Source organism: Phodopus roborovskii, unplaced genomic scaffold (assembly GCF_943737965.1).
Source record: "Phodopus roborovskii unplaced genomic scaffold, PHOROB, whole genome shotgun sequence".
NCBI lineage: Eukaryota > Metazoa > Chordata > Mammalia > Rodentia > Cricetidae > Phodopus > Phodopus roborovskii.
Window position 1 is genome coordinate 38,895,581 of NW_026125295.1, and position 19,722 is coordinate 38,915,302.

The following is a 19,722-nucleotide window of genomic DNA, read 5'->3' on the forward strand; positions in this document are numbered from 1 at the left end:
GTTTTAAGTGAATGCTTGTCTGATTTTCCCCTCAATATAGTAACAATACCAATTGTTGCTGAACTAGAAATTGTTGTACAAGCTTTAATATGTGGTAACACATTTAATATAACTATTATTTATCCCCACTCTACAGAAAGAAATTAATTGTGATATGTATAATGCCATCATTTTTTGATGGCAATAAAGCCTGGATTTGAACTCACTTCTCTAACACCAAGGCCCCACCCAGGCCTTTAACCCCTGGAGTAAACCAGCGATGGCTACTGGGGCAAACCAGGGTTTCACTTCAAGTTTTTCATTACCTGCAGATCCTATCCGATAGAAACACAGTCCAATAAGCACATACCTGGATCCGTTTCTCATCATCTTCCCTCTTCTTTCTTTCCTCCTCTTCTTGTTTTCTCTTTGCTTCCATCTCAAGTTTCCTGAGAACAGAAGAGAGAACTCTTCAAACTTTTAACCATGAGAAATCCTTCAGGAGACAAACAAGCAATAAGCAAACAAGTACCAAAGAGCAGGATGAAACCAAGCCAGCCTCGGACCACACACAACATCAGCTTGGTTCAAATGTCACAAAGCCTATCTCCCCTAAACAGTTGTTAGGCAAGGCAAATATGATCGTCTTCCATAACGTAAAGCACTTCCAGATTAACTTGCTAATGATGAGTTCACAGCCCAAAGAAACGAAGTTGGCTTATGAAAGGGCAGCCTGCATGCCCATGTATTCACAATAACTAGGATACAGAATCGGCCCAGGAGCACAGCATGGGCTGGCAAATGAGATCCTGCCATCCGCAGCAAGGTGGGTGGAAGTGGAGGGCATCATGTTAAGTGAAACAAGCCAGACTTAGAAGAAACCGAATGTTCTCCCCTATGGGGAAACTTACAGAAAAGAGAGAACTCTACCTGAAAGTAGAATAGTGATGCTTCAGGGATGCTGAAGAGTGCTTGCCAGGTGAAGAGATAGGGAGGAGGAAGAGAAGAGTGGGTGGGTACATCAAATGCACACTACGCGTGTATCTTAGTATCAAATTAATCCCATTAATATATGTGGTTAATATGTTATAAAACAAAATTCTCTGGACAGGGTGGCTCACACATGCAAATACAGCACCAGAGGCAGTGGCAAAAGGAGTGCTACAAGTTTGAGCACAGCCTGGTTTACATAGCAAAATGAAAGTCAGCCAGGGCTAAAGGGTCCTGCCTGTCTCCAAAAGCCAAAGAATAAAATACAGCTAAATTGTATTAAATTAAGTTTTTGTGACACCGCTCATGCAAAAAGTTTCAGACATTAGGGCCAACCTGATGGCTCAGAAGGTAAAGGCACTTGCCACCAAGACTGACACTATCAATCCCAAGAACCCACGTGGTGAAAGAGTCAACCAACCCAAAAGTTGCTCTCCGACTTCCATATGCACACCTTAGCAATGAACACACACACACACACACACACACACACACACACACACACACACACTCACACACGCACCTGCACACACAAATGTAATAAAAAAATTTCAGACTTTAGATTTTCTTTCCAGTATTTAGATTTACAGATTAGGAACATCCAACCTGTAGTTAACAACTTCATGTAACTGTATGAAATGAGCATTAAATTCTTTGCAAATTCATCCTAAAATTGTTTGATTCGTAACAGGCATGTTGGTGCGTAAGTATAATGATCACTTAGAAGGCTGTAGCAGGAGGATGAGAGTTTCAGACCAGCCTGGGCTACACTCTGAATCTCTGTCATGTAGATAGATAAATAGATAGATAGACAGACAGACAGACAGACAGACAGACAGACAGACAGACAGACAGACAGAAAAGACAGTTTGTAATCATCTGAAATGAGTAGGATATAGCTTGAGAACAGCCATCATCTATCACCCGTGGGCTTCTGGTCAGAACAATGCAAATGTCTTACATCCGCCTCTCCTCCTCTTCCTTCCGCCGCCGTTGTTCATCTTCTTCGCGCCTCTTTCTTTCTCTCTCCATCTCCTCTTGAATGCGCCTCAGCCTCTCTGCCTCCTCTTCTTGTTGTTTCTTTTTCTGCAGCGCACTGAGGAGCTCTTCTGAGCTTTTAACTAGCGCATCATATTCTTTTTGTATTTGTTCCCTTGTCATCATGGTGGACTTAAAAAGCCAAATAACAAACACAAACTTAAGAAGTCACCTCCTCTGCACAATGTGGACATGCTTAACACTACTAAACTGTACACTTTAAAACAGTTGCAATGATAAATCCAATGGTTTGGAGGTTTTCACATAAAAAAAAAAAAACAGCTAGCAAAAGTGAACAACAAAACCATGTTCTGAAACAGTTTCCCCGTAGCCCAGGGTAACCTTGAATGAACTAGCTCTGGAGCTCAGGAACCTCACAAACACAGAATTATAGGTGTATACCATAGTGTTCAGCTAGTCACATACTCCTTGAAAACTCTCTCCACATTTAAGTACTCAACTCTAGGTTTTAGCAAACAAGCCATCAATATGTGTAGCATGCTGTAAACAAAATTATATAAATGTATCTTTAAAATATTTTAAGGAATGGCTATCTCATTTAGCCAGCTTGCTTTCTTTACTTACAACATTCAATTAGTACCTAAGGAATGTTGGGAAATTACAGCTGAGCCTGTTGGATGATTCTCCTGAGTTAATTCTGATTGATTATGATACCCTCATAAAACAGTCTCACCTTTGACTATAAAGTCAAAATCTATTATAGTGTTTTCATCCTTTTATTTATTTATTTTCTTTCTACCTCTAATATTTAACCTGTCTACAGGAACTACAAAAGGCTTCATTTAAGTGCACTGACTTCTGAGTACTACTTAAGAAAACCTGTTTTTTAAAAAACCCTAACATATAATTAAGGAAATTGAGAAAAATGAAATATGGTAACAAGCATTATAGAAAATATTTTCAGCTACATTAATATTCAAGCAATTGAAAAATCAAACCTAAAATAGGCCCATTTTTTCCTTTAAAAATGAGGAAAACTAAGTTCTACTTTTAAAATAGTCAAGGTAATGTATTAATCACAACAAATCATATATCCTAACAGCAGAGGTACAAAAAGACAAACATGATTATGATAGATAACTATGTAAAAATGTATACACACAAAGTGTGATTATAAAGGAAATACTAACACATTAGCTGAATGTTTACTGTGGTGCTATAAAAGAATGTTGGGTGAATTTCATTGCATTTTCAATACTGGCACATTACTTTTATAATTTAGTAGTTTCATTTCTGGGGCCTGAGTACATAGCATGGTCAATGCATATGATGGGGTATGTCCTTCTGTATATTTGTTTCTCTTATTGGTTGATGAATAAAACACTATTTGATCAAAAGCTAGTAGAGGCAGGAAGATAGGCGGGACTAGGAGAAGAGGAGAATTATGGGAAAGGTAAGTGGAGAAAGGCACCATGTAGCCAGCCAAAGGAGTAACAAGTCCAGACCCTTCTTTGGTAAGATAAGACCACGTAGAAATACATAGATTAGTAGTTATGGGTTAATAATTAAGACAGAGGTATCCAGTAAGAAGCCCTAGCCATGAGCCACCAGTTTTATAATTAATATAAGTCTCTGTGTGCTTATTTGGGGCAAAAACAGCTGTGAGACTGACCTGGTGGGGAAGAAAAACAAGCAACATAAATACAATAGAATAAAAATTTGTATTGGAGAGTAGAAAAGTAACAAATTAATTCACATTAACCCTCTCTGAATAATGACTGTAAAAGCTTAGCAACAAAGTTTAGTATTTTAGCTACCTCTACAGGGTAATATTTTGCCTAACAACCAACAAAAAAAAAATCACATAAATATTATCTGTTTCATACAAAATTTTTTGAGAAAAGATTAATGTGGGTATCCACTTGTTAACATTTCATATCTTAAATAAATAAGGATATTTTCCTATATAAGTTCAATATCAATAACAAAAAAACAATAAATTATGTAAAAAGTACAAGTAAGCTAGATTAAAATGACCCACCTTAATTTTGGCCATCAAAGCATCAATAGAAATTTCCAGATCTTTGATCTGTCTGTTCACCTCTGGCTTCCCATCTTTCAATGCATTTACTACTTCATTGAACTTATCAAGTCGTTTCTTCAGGGTGCCCACCTTAACCAGGCCATCAATGCTGCAACAGCAAGGATCCATCAGCTCATTACCTCAAATCCTAATGTTCTAGGAAGAACTCTCATTGATAGACAATGAACACTGCAGCTAAACAGGAAGGCTACTACTGTCTTCAGTATTGTTTACTAGTCTATTCAGGTCTCATTAAGTATGAAAACAATCAAATACACATATGAATAGCATTGATGACTGTCAATAAGATCAGGGCCAGCTACATTTAGACAGAAAAATGAGGATTCATTCAAATTATAAATTCAAATGATCTAACATCTCTTTGAAAAGGTGTGGTATCAATAGCTATTCAAACTTCCAAAGCTTAAAAAGTAACTTGGCAATACAAATTTTAAGTGAGATGAAATATGTACACTGAAATGACACACCAGCAAAATGAGATTATTTTATGAACATTCTTGAAAATTATGACCAGGCTGTTGGGTGTCTTCCAAAACAGCATCTAACTTGGCATCATCAAGTAAATCAAATCATAAAGTAACCAGCATGGTAGTCTCTCTCAGCCTTTCATTGCAACCTTTCAGTGTTCACATCTCTGCTAGCCACTCAAACCCTGTGGAAGAACACCAAGCTAAGTAAGTAAAAAATGAGCTGATTCCAAACTCACAGCCCAAACAAGCCATATGCAAAGGAAATGGGACCCAACCGCTCTTTGTCATGACTTCAATGCCGTTTTATACTGTAATACTGTATAGATCTTCAGACGCTGCTCATCTTACCGTGGTTTGTGTCTCCTTTTGCAAAGCCACATTCGAATGGTTTTCTGCATTTTAATGCATGCTTCAGCTCGATATTTTATTTTGTTTTTCACTATTTGTAAGAGTGAAATAAAATAACAGAAAAGAATTGGTTTAAATAGGACATAAGTTAAAAATGTATTCATTCCTGCAAAGCAATGCTCATAAAATCTTGATGGTCAGAGGCAGGAAGTCTAACATTTCTTTAACTTCTAAATAATTTTTTAAAAAATGATGGGTGTGGCTAGCATTGTATTTCAAATGTATTCTACAGGATGCAACACTACTATTAACAAAATTTCCTGGGCCATATTTCTCTTAAATGCTCTATTAAATATTATGTCTTTTGAAAAGTTAACCTGCCAAATGAGTTTAGGAAACACAGTTTACTTCCATCTGGAAATTCACATTGGACATTATAGGTATGGTATCTAAGAAAGAAACCTTTCAACTGCTGGTGTCTAGAATTTCCAAGAATACTTGGAACTTAGTTTTTGTTTGTTTGTTTGTTTGTTTTTGCTTTTTTAGGGCTTTCCAATTAACACTCTGTAAAGAGCCTATCTGGTAAATGATCTTGGTGTGTCTTTACAACATGGTCCACAAGTGGGAGGCATGGCACAGTAGTTTAAAACTATATATTTCCCTCCAAAGTGCACTATACAAAAAGCTGAAAGCACTGAACCCATGGGAAACTTTTATATTTTACTTGGAAAATAATGAGAAAGGAGGTTCTGCCTTTTTTTGTTTTTTATTTTAGTTTTTTCATAAATATGCACTATTGTCTAACAAAAAGTCTCAATAATAATGTCCTAGTTCCTTCATGGTAGGCCAAGTGAATTTTACTTTTCCGTTAGTAAAGATTTCTCTACTAAATCCTGCCACACACAGAGACTATTTCCAGAACTCTGGTAATTATGGGAACATGGTGACTGATTTCCAACTTTTGCCATAGACCTTCAAGTAATCCAACATATTTGCACTCACTCATGTTTTAGGTCAGACGTAAGTAGCTGCTACAACATGGCAGAAATACTCAACTCAGTTTGGTCCAGGGATTGAGGGGTGAGTCTGAGAGGGGAGGAACGGGAAAGACTGCAAAAATGAGCTGAAACCCCAACTACCTTCTAGAAAGAACGTCTAGGATTCAAACTTTGCCAGCTATTGAAGGAGGGCTAGGGAAGTTTTAAAAAAGATAAGTGGGGTGGGGAGCTGGCAAACAGTTTTTGGAGCTAATGAAGTTATTGTGTAAGTGATAAAAAGAGGTCGCCCTTAGGTGCTGACATTGAAAATAAATGCTTATACTATCCAAAGGCAAAAATCCATATAGTTTGATAACTAATGAGATTTCATGCTAGCTTACATTTAGAAGGCCCAAAGTTCAATACACAGCACTTCAAATTAAATAGATGACGGGGGCAGGGGGACGACACAGAGAGACAGAACACAGATCATCTATTGAGAATACCTAATGTAGATGCCATTTAGGCAGAGGGAGAATAGCTTTAGCTAAAACTGGAGAAATGGGGATGTGTTGGGGGTCAAGGAGAGAAAGGGAAAAGGGGGAGAGTAAATTCTGTATTGCTTAAGACAGTAACAAAATTAGCATTCCTAGAACATATCTCAGATAGTAGACATCATCAGACCTTCAAAAAATAAGTCTGCAATTGCTAGCTGAGGTACCAAGGAACCATTACATCAGACACAAGAATCAAAGTTGCCTAGCAGCATCTATGAGACAGTCTCCCAACATCCCTCAAACCATCTCACTGCCAAATAACAGATCTTGATGGGAAATAAAATACAATTTCCTGAGGACTTTGGATTTTTGTTGTTACTGAAACACAGTCGTACTATGTAGCCCAGGAAGACGTTGAACTTTCTTTTTCTCTATTTGTGTGTGTGTGTGTGTGTGTGTGTGTGTGTGTGTGTATGGCTGCTTTGCCTGCCTTTATGTCTGTGCATGTAATACCTGCAGAGACCAGAAGAGGGTATCAGATCCCCTGGAACTGATTTGCACAGAGCTGTGAGCTGCTATGTGGGTGCTGGGAATCAAAATCCAGGTCCTCAGGAAAAGCAACCATGCTCTCTCTTACCACTGACCCATCTTTCCAACTGGAGGTCTTGAACTCTGGATTCTTCTCCCAACCTGCCAAGCACTGGGATTAAAGGTGACACTATGCCAAGGAGAAAGTACTTACACTTGATGACTGAGAGTGAACACCATTGAACTTTCTTCCAGCGACTACAGACCAGCCAAAGATTGACTCTTTTTACCAACTCTGCTAAATGATCAGGGTCGGACTTCATAATCTGATCAAATTCTGCAAACTAGGGTAAGATAACTTAGTGTCAGCATTAAACGATAAATGTATTCAATAGAGAGAAAATAAAATCTAACTTCCTGAAAATCATTAAAAGCCAAATCCAAGGACATCTTAACAGGATAAACAGAAAACTTAAACTTGTTCAACCACATTTTATGGCCCTTTTCTTTTGTCCATTAGCAATATTTTTGGAGCTTAGGACGGTTATTTAATCCTAAGTAGCAGCAAAAATAGGAATAGGAAAAACCTAAGTGACTAATTACAGAGATATTTGAGGGAAAAGGCTGAAAAGGGCTAATATGTCTGAGCCAGTTCACCCACATTTTCAGACACCCTCATAGCTCTTGACAGTAAAGGTCATCTATAACAGGAGAGCCACCAAAAGTATTGTCTCTCCCAAGACCCATCCCCATTTTAGACAAAAATAAAAAATTGCAACTAGGAGATGGACCACACAAAGGCAATGGGTATTTGGCCACTAATGAGTAAAATGTATTACTTCTATTATTTACCACCAAATTCCAGAATTATTTCCATTCTTTCCCAAATATCACACTGAAATATTAAAGGTATCATCATATGCCAGTCCACAAAATGTTTTTTTAATCCTAAAATTTTAAATGTTATGGTTGTGGAAATGTTACTGTTAACATTTGTGAACAGCCTTAGGTGTTTGTATACAGACTATATTTTGGGGGGTTAGGGTTAGAGAGGGTTAGGGTTACACAATGTCATATGTAATGTAGTAATGAAGTATACTACATTCAGTGAATATCTCAATGAAGTACTATGTTAGCCAAAATTTCCACCTAACATATGCAGTGTTTATACACTCCTTCACTGCAAAATCTGTCAACAGTCAGTACAAGCTCCAGTCCAATTTCATATGCCTTATTTATCTACCACACTTTAGTGAAACTTCCTCACAATGAAGACTCCAACATGCAATCAGCTTGCACCAAGGATAGCAACTCTGCTTATACTCCTGGCATTCGGGAGTCCGAGGCAATTAGATGAGAATTCCAGGCCAGCTTGAGTTACATGCTGAGCTATCTAACTGGTCTGTAAATTAAAATAGTCTAGAAATGCTTCAGTTTTATTTTAAATATTAAAGATACTTGGTTATTTCTTATGTAAGAAAAAATTCAACAACACTTATTCCAATACTGATTAAAAATACAATTTAAACTCAGAATATGAAACACCCCCAAACAGGAAAACTGTGTGAACAGAAACATAATTTCACACCATTGTAAGTAATGTAGCAATAACATCAACCACTAATAACTAAGAAAATACAAACCAAGTCAAACTATCATGTGCCAAAGTTTAAAATAAATATATATTTACCTTGCCAGGCCTGAAAAATACTTTTGTTAGCCCAAACTTGTAGTCAACTTCATTTAATCCCAAAGCTTTAAAAAGAGCCTGAAAAACAGGTTTAAAAAGTTGAGTTCCAACTAGAAATTAACAGGAAAAATTTGTTGCTAAGAAATTTATATTGAAGCAGCATTTATACCTTACAAAATAGCCTTGGATCCAATCTTGCAAGTTTCTCTGGCATGTACTTTTTATACATATTATAGAGTTCGTGGAATGAGGCTCTTGAAGGGAAACCTCCTTGCATTAAGTCCAGCACAGACACCATACCTAGAGTCATGAGCACAAATAATTCCCAGTCACCACACAGAATGCAGGTGACCTGTGAGTGACTCATCAATTTTACAAGTGGACGTTTATGAAAAGACAGCTTACAGGGTGAGAGTGTCTACCTCCAGGCAGTATGGCCCCCATTTATTTATCACTTGAGAATCACAGTGAAACCCCACATAAAATCAGCATAGCTGATCATTTCTCAGAGGCAGCCCATCTAGAAGGTTCCAGTATGGTTTCTATTTTTTTTTAATCCACAATTAAAAGTATATAAAGCAAAATGCTGCATTTAGCCACTGTCTCCACTTCTATGCCTTCCCAAGAACTAATACAAAGAAAAAATGAATTTATTATTTAAATATCATGTGACATTATGTGTATGTATATATATATATATATAATCTCTCTCACACATGCACATTCACACACACAAACACACACCCACACCCTTCTACCAATTTGAGACTATAGCTCCCAAGAACACTAGTCTTGCATGCCCAATAGGTTCTAGGCCCAGCTTCAAAATAAGATCTACTAACCTCTCAAAGAAACTAATCTATTGGTTGGGAAGTCAAGTCTATAGGATAAATATAAATTGTTAATTTAACTCTAGTAAATGATCAACCTGAACCTCGGGTCAATATGAGACTGTAGACAATCCAAGAGTCACAAAAGAAGAAAACCCACCTTCTCCCATCTCCCCTATGCTGTCCTGATAGTCACTAGATAGTAATTTTAGTAGGAAGTATCTCAACATCAGTTGAGAAAGCTGCCTCAATTGGCCTGTAGGCAAATCTGCTGGGCATTTTCTTGCTTAATGATTGATGTGGATGTTGCCACAACAGGCAGGCGGTCTTGGCATCTAGGGTTGTACAAGAAAGGTAGCTGAGAAAGTCCATGAAGTGTTCCTCCAGTCTGTGCTTCAGTTTCTGCCCCCACATTCTCACTGTGAGTTCCGACCCTGACTTCCCTAGTGAGGGAGCATGACTCGAGGGTTGTAAGATGAAATGAATTCTTTTCTCCTCCAAGTTATTATTGGTCATGGTCTTAACCACAGCAACAGAGAAAGCAAACCAGGAGAGTATTTTAAATTAACTATCCTCAGGACAGAAAAACAGAAAGGCCTAAATGGAAAGGTAGAGTAGAATCTATACCTTAAATATCACAGAGAGAAAAAAGCTCAACCGCTTTCACACAGCCAGACTTGGTGTTGAGGCACAGGGTCACACAAGTCAACAGGCAGTAAGATCATTCAATAAAAAATATGTGCTGGGTTCCATCTCTAACACCACAAAAACAAAATCCAAGTAGAAAACACTATAAAGAATGGTCATTTTGGTAACTTCATTAGTATGAGTGATTATTTAACTATAATAGCACTATTTTTTAAAAGGTTAAGATATAGTCATTAAATCAATATTAAAGAAATTAGGAATGGTAAAAATATGAATACCAGTAGCATGTGTGGAAAACAAAAATGATAGTATACCCTTTCTTTACTCTTTATGCCAAAATGTTTCTAGTTGGTCAAATTAAAATATAAACATTAGAATATAATTTTAATAAGTATATTTTTAATTTTATTTTAAATGTCTAGGAAAAACAGACTGAATACTAGCCTATAAGTCTACAAAAAGAATAAAAACTCTGTGAGAGAGTATGCCAAGGCAATAAATGGCAACTTGGAAACATTTATCTTTTGTATAATTTCTACTTTTATGAATCTAAATTACAATTTCCTCATTTATGGACAAAGATGTGGAGATTGCCCAGATAGCCACAGTCATTTCTTACAACAAACAAACACAAAACAAAAATAACTTGAAGACCCATTTATTAAATTGCATTATACCCACAAAATAATGCATTGACTAGGGCCCAGGGATTTATCTAACCAACATAAAAATATATCTAAGGTATAATGTACACTGATTAAATCTACACATAGAGACCATCATTTTTTCCTTGCAGTACTGAGAACTGAACCCAGAGCTTTGCACATGCAAAGTGTTCTGCCACCAGACTGACCAACAGCCCTAGCTCTTGGCTATGTAGTTCAGGCTGGCTTTAAACTCATGAATGGCCAGAACAAGATTTAGTACCCAAGTCTGCTAGTAGGGGAAAAAAGTAAGGTTTGGTTAGTGTTGTCACAGTTTTTGACAATGAAATGTTGTCCCCTGTTACACTACAACTTAGCTGACTGTGTTAACACACATTGTGTGAGAGAGGAATCCCACTAACTTGCCAGTAAGCTTGCACTCTGCTAAGCTAAACAAATGACTGCAGCTAAATGTGCTTCACAGAGATGCTAGATATCACTTGGAGACAAGTAGAGTATGCTAAAAAAAAAAAAAAAAAAAGTCAAATTCAAGGTAACACGATCACCTTAAAGACAATATACAAAATATATCACTACTGTGTTTTTCAGAATATACCTGTCTTTAGCTGCGCTAGGCACACATTTATATTTTAGCAGTGAATAAAATGTAAAATCACCTCTACAGAAGTCCTTCCACATTCCCAATGCTTAAGAGCTCCTAGTGTCAATCTCCTGGTTAGCATGCTGGGTAACACTAGGGGTTCCAGAAGAAATAGAAGGTGGGAGGCAGAGAAATCAAAACAAGAGCTGCAAAGAGCAAAGGAATTAGAGCAAGAAAAAATGGGAGGAAGGGAGAATGTGGAATGCCATGTGAGTGACAGAGGGGAGTCTTAGTGGAAATGGGGGCACTCAGTCCCATGGGGCCTGGCCCAGCACTTATTCAGCATGCTGACTCAGGAGAGGCAGGAAAGAACTACACCAGGGACCTGAGATTCCTGATTTTAAGAGACCCAAAGGGGGCCAAGAGGGTGCAGACAGGCAGAAGGGCTCCCAGGCTTTGGTGAGAGAAGAGGCCAGAGCTGACAGAGCTCTAAAGAGAGCAAGGGGGTTGGGGGACAGGGTCTGGCTGGCTCTGCAGAGAAACAGCAGAGTGTGGAAACTTGGCAGGAGAGGTTTGAGAACCCCCGAATGGTCAGTGACCGTGAATTTAAGTGGTGCCAACCTGGCTAGCTTACCAGCCCTGTTCAGATGAGGGGAACATGCTGGATTAAATTCTTAACAGCTAAAGTTTAGAGAGAAGATTTGAAATAGATCCAGATGTCAGAAACTGAAGCTTACCTCATCTGGGGAGGAGGACCCTTTAATACAAAACTAAGTGCAGGGCTTTGAAATTTTTTCTTAAAGAGACCTTAGCATTGCTGTAAATCCGTCTCTGAGAGGACCAGAAAGGGGTCAGAGAACAGCCAGGCATGAGGGGCAGCAGGGCCTGAGCTGGACCAAACCACAAGCAGAAAGAGCAAGACAGCATCTGTGGCTGGGATGCATGTGCTCCAAGTGTAAGTGCCTGAGGCTTCTGCAGCTGAAGGAATCCAGGGCTGGGGCTGGAAGTGACCAATTGAGTCCAAGGGCTTCATCTTGTTTTCATTTTTCTTTTCTTTTTTTTTTTTTTTTTTTTTTTTTTTTTTTTCACAAATGGTGGAGGAGAAGCAAAGACACCAAGCTCCTCGTAACCCAGTTGTGTGGGAAATGAGGACTATTGTGGGCTGTGGATGCCCGAAGCAGCTTAGGTACAGATCCGGGTTCGCCAGTAGCATGCTCTTTACAAAGCCTACTTGGATCATAGTGCTTCACAAAGACTAGAAGTCAGTGTTGCTCAAGTTGTCTGCCTTCTGCGCTTTGCTTAGAACTAAAGGAAGGGGATCTGTCTGTTTGAAGACCTTGTAACAGATTATGGAAATATAGAAATACCTGAACACTGAAGTTGGGATAGGATTTGGGCGCCTTCAAAGTGGTGACTTGTCATCTTTAAGTTGGGTTTGATGCAGCGAATGAAACTTGCTCCCTGAAAGAATAAGAAATATTTTTTAAGACAGTACCTATAGCTTCTTTATGTTTCTAAATCTATGAGTACCACTAACTTTCACAGCATGGTAACATTAATGACACCAAATAATTACAAAGGAATTTATAATTTATTGCCATATTTCTAGAATTTGAACCTTGAAATTAATGTCTATATTATAAATACTAGCAAGATGACATTTAGTTTTGAATGTCAAAAACCATTCTTAAAAAAAGTCTTTCATTGCAAAGTATTTCATCACATTTAAACAATGCACTCTGTAGGCTTTACATTATCTTCTCATAGAGGGTTTAGCTTTTTGTTTTTCAGAGCCAGGCCTTGTACACACAGGCCAACATTCTACCACTTAGCTAGACCACCAGTCTCTATAGGGACTGGAAAAATCACACCATTTAATATTTGGGCCAAAATGTAAGGAAACAAAACACAAACAAAAAAAATCAGTATTTTGATTAAACTTCAAAACTATACAGGTCCCAAACTACATGACTATGTGTTTTGTTTGTTTGGCAAAGTTTTCAATAATTTAAGGGATTCTGTGTGGTGATCACATTTTGCTGAAGGAGACAGAAAGAATACTGTTTGTACCACAGTGGAAGTGCTGTGTACAGAAGATAATGTAGCAGACATCCAACAGCTGTTTCTCTTCAAAGAGGCCTCCATACAACCCTGAACAGTTATTTCAATAAGGATACTCACCATGGACACTTGGATGACATGTTTCTACAAACCACAACCACCTCATCATTTTAGAGCAGTGCACTCTTTGGGAAAGGAAAATAAAACAACCTCCTCATCAGGCTTGACTTTGAAAGATGCCTGGCTCATGAGGAAGAGTGGGGATGAATTCCATCAAATACATTATACACATGTATGAAATTCTCAAGAGAAGGAATGTTATATTTTTACAAGATGCTTAGCTCTTAAGTGTCAAATACTTCAGACTCAGAAACTTCAGGCTTTCCTGGATGACTACAAAGGGAAAATTCATCGTAAGTAAAGTGGTAACAGTGAGGGCAGAATGAATGTTTGGTTGCTGGAAATGACTGGTGCCTTGAAGGGAACGGTATGAAGATGAACTCTGTGATTTGTATAAAAAAACAAACAAAACAACTTTTCTATAACCCACATACTCATTGTCTCTTCTTTTCATCTTGCTTTATAAAGATAGGCTCTCAATATGCAAGCCAAGCTGGTCTCAAACATAAGAGCCTCCTGCCTCAACTTCCCAAATTCTGGGGATCTCCAGGTGTGTGCCACCATACTCAGCAATTAGGATTTCTTTCTATGTGGGTTTTGTTTTTCAGTCAAAACACTAAGGTGAACCTGGTATAGCGAGTCACACCTGTAGTCCCAGGGACACTGGATCAAAGATAGATGACTGTAAGTTCAGGGACAGCCTGAGCTATATGAGGGGTGGCCCTGTCCAAAAATGTAAGCAAGCCTAGGTGTATAGCTTAACAGCAGAGCATTTGCCTAGCATGTGCAAGATCCTAAGTTCAGTGTCAATACCACCAAAAAACACTAGGAAAAAATCCCAGGGTGAAGCAAAAAATGTAGTTAAAAGAACTTCTAGTAGCTTGGCATTTATAAAGGACAGAAAAAATCAAGTTCATCTTTGTCTACAGCACACTGTCCTGTCTGACAGTGTTATAATAAATTACATGTTTTATCTTTAATATTAAAATATGTTTGCTCTTTTTCATAATTACTATTTTCACTTTTGTGGAATCTTCACTTATTAGCAATAAAGACTTCCAAACAATTTTACTTCACATGAATACTTGACCTTTCTTTAAAAAACAAAACTAATAATAAACATCTTACCATCTCAAAAGCTGACTGTGTAGGAGGGTATATATGTGGGTGTGAATGAGATGTGGCTGTGGAGGTGTGTGTTTGTGTGGGGGTGTGGCTAAGGGTGTGGCTGTGGTGTGGCTGTATGTATGCATGTGTGGGAGTATGGTTGTTGTGTGGGTGTGGCTGTGATGTTTGTATGTGTGTAGGGGGGTTGTTTGGGTGGGAGTGAGGGTGTGGCTATAGTGTGACTGTGAGTATTTGTACATGTGTGGGGGTGTGACTGTGGTGTGGGTGTGGTTGTGGTGTGGCTGTGGTTGTGGCTGTGAGTGTGGGTGTGAATGTGGCTCTGGTATGGCTGTGAGAGTGGGTGTGGTTGTGGTATGGGTGTGGCTGTGGCTGTGAGTATGGGTGTGAGTGTGGCTCTGGTGTAGCTGTGAGTGTGGGTGTGGGTGTGGTGTGGGTGTGGTTGTGGTGTGGGTGTGGCTGAATGTGACTGTGGTATGGGTGTGGCTCTGGTGTAGCTGTATGTGTGTATGTGTATGGGTGTGGCTGTGGTATGGATGTGGCTGTGGGTGTGGCTGTGGTATGGCTATGAGTGTGTATGCATGTGTGGTGGTGTGCACTGGGGCTGGCAGGTAAAAATCTAGAAATGAGTTAAATTCAACCCTCTAAAAATCAACATGGTTTTGAAAGAGAATGTGGTGTAAAATATACCTCTCATTATCCCAGGGTAACTATGCTTTCTTGGATAACCACCAATAAAAGCTTCAAAAGACCATTTTAAAAACCCGTTTTCTTATTAAGTTTACTCACAGTACTTCGGAGTTTATCCAGAAGCAAATTTAACTGTGTCTAGAAAAAAAAGAAGGTAAGATTATTTCAAAAAGTCAAAATGCACAATGGAAATGAACTAATACTAACTCACCAAGATGAGACTAAAAGAACATGCAAAAGCATCCACATGTAACATATTATAATAACTTCCTGGCACATAAACTCTGTAATAGGCAGCATCATGCAAAATGGCTAATGAAATGTCACAGACAATAACTTACATCATTAACACGGAACTTGTATAATTAAGACTGAAAATTAGTGACACATTAACAAATAAGATGAATAAGGAAAATTATATAAGCAATGAAGAAAGCACGTGAAGATGCTGGGGTATATTCAGTACGAAAACGCAGTACAGTATCTGAGTTTGTGGCAAACAAGGCACTGCCATGTCACATGCTATGCAGGTTGAGATGTTCAAAATGAGCATCATTTGTACACCAGGATTAGCTCATGCAGCACAACCAACGAAAACTGTTTTTTTCTAGCTTCAGAAATTCTCTTCCCTATTTTAAAATGTTACATATTCCAAGTGCTTTTAAAACTCAGTTTCCTTAAAATTTTTTCTGAATGAACAGTTGCCATAATTTCCTAGTTTCATAATAGTGATTATAATTTACCCTGGTTCAGTGTGATTGAATTATGTTTGTTTTGCTAATCTTCAAAGTAATTTTATGCTGAAATGCTTATTATGCTACTTGGAAAATACAAATTAAGATGCTAATTCTTAAATTAACATTGTGTTAAGCATAGCTGTAATTAATAGTAATGTGTAGACTTTGCTAAATGTTTTTCTGTGAGTAGGACAATTCTTAAAGAAAGTTTTTCATGAGCATTGTTATATTTAACCCAACAAAGAACATAGCACAATGAACCTAGTTATAATTAATGTAAGGATCAATTATCAACCTCATTACACAGGTATTAAGATGCAGGAAGAAAAATTGATGTGTCTGAGGACATGGAGAGAGCAGTGGTAAAGTCCTGACCTCCAAGCTCATTCTCTGACTGTGAGTATACTTATTATTAGGATGTAGTGAATTTGTCATGGGACTGAAGAACACAGTCTAACATACAAAACTAGTTGACAGAAGTCAACATCAGTCTGTACCCCACACAACTGAAAAGCAATCCAACAGCCTCCTTGAAAAGAAAGCAATAGTCATAAATCCACTCTTTTTAATCCATAGACAAAGTGTGCTGTTTGCTCCCCCAAAAATAGAGATAAGTAAGAACAGCAGAAGGAGAAATCAAACAGCAGCAGCTGAGAACACAGAAAAGAATGCAAAGCCAAAAAAAAAAAAAAAAAGAACGCAAAGCCTGGGCCAGAGCAGGAAGTACTCTTAGCAAATCAGGCTTCGTGTGTTTCTTTTTATGTAATTATTTTTAGCATTTATGTTAATTATGTATATATGTGTGCCTGTCATAAGTGAGTGTAGTTACCCTCAGAGGCCAGAGGCTTCAGATCCCCTGGAACTAGAGGTACAGGAGCATATGAACTACCCAGTGTGGGTGCTGGGAACAGAACATGGGTCCTCCGCAACAGCAGCACACATTCAACGTCTAAGCCACCTCTCTAGCCCTTTATATTTCATTTTTACAGACACAAATATCTGTGCTTATAATGCAGTAAGATTTCCAGCAAAAAATAATTACTTTTTCTAAAACACTACCAGTAAATGATAGTGGCCCCGTGGCACTGAATAACTGAGGTGTTACTGAACTGGAGCCTGGATAACTGAAGTGTTACTGAAATGGAGTCAACTTTGTGTTTGTCTTACACAGTTCACATTTAATTTAATGAGCTATTAAAGTATGTTTAAAGTTAAGAGTCCTATTAAGATTTCATATCAGCCCAGCATGGTAGCTTGTCCCAGCACTCAGGAGGCAGAGGCAAGTGAACCAGGCCACCCTGTTCTATATTGTGAATTTCAGATCAGTCAAGACTTCATTTTAAAGGATATCAGATATGTGGAATACTTTATTCATATCACTCGGAGTTTTTGAGGTCAATGCAAAAAGTAGTTATGTATAAACAGTTACAAGATATCTAAATCTTCAGTTAAAGGTTATTTATACTATCATTTTCAGTACATTTTTAGTAGCAATATAACTATATTTATGTTAGATGGTGTGGTTTTGTTTTCTCAGAAGGGGTCTGATGGTTATGTCACCCAGCCCTGAATTGCTCAAGCAATTCTCCTTCACTGGCCTCATGAGTCACCTGGGACCACAGGAGCCATGGCACCACATCTAGCCCATGGACTATTTTCAACCTAACCTATTATCAAATGGTTAATCTGGAATGGAAAAATACTAGATAAAAAATATTGTTCACTCAGTATATCAAGAACTTATAATTAATACACCTTAAACTAAACCCAAACATTTGAATTCAGCTACCTGAATTGTTTATGGTTTTTCTTCAATATTTATATTTTGAAAGCTTTAAAAAAAACTTAGCTTTTAGAAATGTAAATATTACGTTAGATATTTAGGATCTATGTCAATTCTTTTTTTTTTTTTTTTTCATTTTGTTTGTCTGATTTGGTTTTGGACTTTGAGACAGGGTTTCACGTAGCTTGGACTAATCTTGATCCAGGTACCAGAGACCAGCCTTGAACTCCTGATCCTCTGAGCTCTAATTCCCCTGATCTGGGATTACAGGCATGTGTCAACCCAAAAGGGATTTGAGAAAGTCTGTGCTACTAGTAAGCACCACAGTACTCTTGACATAAGTGATTCTCAACTTGTAGGTTACGACCCCTTTGGGGGTTGAGCGGCCCTTTCACAGGGGTCGCATATCAGATATTTACATGATGATTCGTAACAGTAGCAAAAATTACAGTTATGAAGTCACAATGAAAATAATTTTATGTTTAGGGTCACCACAACATGAGGAACTGTGGGAAAGGGTCACAGCATTAGGAAGGTTGAGAACCACTGCTTTATATAAATGCTGTTCTCAACTATAACATTTTTAATACTTAAGGGATGCATTTCAAAAAGCAAAATGTAGTGCTATAGGAAATGTAATGATACTTCCTGGAAATATATAGAGAATTTAATATATATCTTTGTTTTACTAGTTGAAATTATTTATTAAAGGTTTTTGAATTTTGCTACATTGAGCAATGATTATAAGCAATATTAATGATAATTATAAGCAATTAATAGCATTCTATCACTAAAACACACCTTGTTTTAAAACATTCCTTGTTAGATTTCAAAGTATTATTTTCTGATTCAAAATTAATAAAACAAATTATTCTTTAACATTAGATGAATAAATTGAAGAGTTTGCCACAACAGAGCACTTCTCCTTTAGAAAAGTTATCAAAAGCTTTAATTAAATTTTACTGTAATATGCATGCCCACAACACCATGACATAAAATGCATTGACAACAAATCACAAACTAAACCATTAACTCGAGATGGGCCTTTAACATAGCGGCCATGCTGTGAATAGGAGTCTGTGAAGGTGATCATTTACCTGAATGTGCCTGCTTTTCCTCTCTCAACTCAACTAGTCCTCTCTAGCCATCCCGAGCTGAACTACTGCGGCTAAACACAACTTCTGAATGAGGAAGGAAACAGAAAACACGTGGGAAAGAGAAGGCTTGAAGGTCACCCAAGCAGTATGCAGAAGCAAGAACATTAGGAGAATCAGTCAGATAGGCTGTGTGCAAACACAGTCTGAAAACATAAGCATTTCTGTATACTCAGCTACGAGGACCACTATCAGATTGGACATAAAAGCATCGATAATGCAGCCTTCTCGAGACACACCTGTGACGCGTCCATGAGCTATAGGATCCACTTTACCACACAAAACAATGGTTTTTATTATTAAAATCAGCTCAAACAAAAACAAAACTCTTCAATTAGTTATTTAGCACAAATACCTTGAACTTGTTTCCTACGCTGATGAAGCTAAGTTTTCCTGCCTTTTGTTTGGTATCTTTGTTGTTATTTGTGGATGATTCAAATAATGCCCGTATAAACTTATCCCTGGATTCACAAATCAAGGATTCAAGAGACATATGTAGTGCATCATTATTTTTCTCCACAAATTGGGTCTGAAAAAAAAATATCAAATAAAACATTTCCATCCGCACTGTGATAAACATCCCCTAATTGAGTACTGTCCCGTGGAATTTTCCAAGATAACACAAATATTCTGTTTCCACATTGACCAAGACAGCAGGCCACTTCATTGTGGGTACTTAGCACTTTGAGGGTGACTAGTGCATAAAAGGAGCTGAATCTTTAAAGCTTCAGGTTTAATGACCAGAGG

General features: G+C 37.8%; 1 protein-coding gene across 6 annotated transcripts in view; it reads right to left on the reverse strand.

Moving 5' to 3' along the window:
• Positions 1 to 19,722, reverse strand: part of Myo6 (myosin VI) — a 121,062-nt gene that overhangs the window by 15,971 nt on the left and 85,369 nt on the right. For all 6 annotated transcript variants that reach the window (XM_051173118.1, XM_051173110.1, XM_051173102.1 and 3 more), the window contains exons 18-27: positions 19,331 to 19,504; positions 15,401 to 15,439; positions 12,673 to 12,766; positions 8,752 to 8,882; positions 8,583 to 8,660; positions 7,107 to 7,236; positions 4,891 to 4,981; positions 4,010 to 4,160; positions 1,931 to 2,139; positions 350 to 428 (exon numbers count right to left, since the gene is read on the reverse strand). In XM_051173118.1, the coding sequence (XP_051029075.1) occupies positions 350 to 428; positions 1,931 to 2,139; positions 4,010 to 4,160; positions 4,891 to 4,981; positions 7,107 to 7,236; positions 8,583 to 8,660; positions 8,752 to 8,882; positions 12,673 to 12,766; positions 15,401 to 15,439; positions 19,331 to 19,504 (1,176 nt within the window). The remainder of the gene's footprint in view (positions 1 to 349; positions 429 to 1,930; positions 2,140 to 4,009; positions 4,161 to 4,890; positions 4,982 to 7,106; positions 7,237 to 8,582; positions 8,661 to 8,751; positions 8,883 to 12,672; positions 12,767 to 15,400; positions 15,440 to 19,330; positions 19,505 to 19,722) is intronic.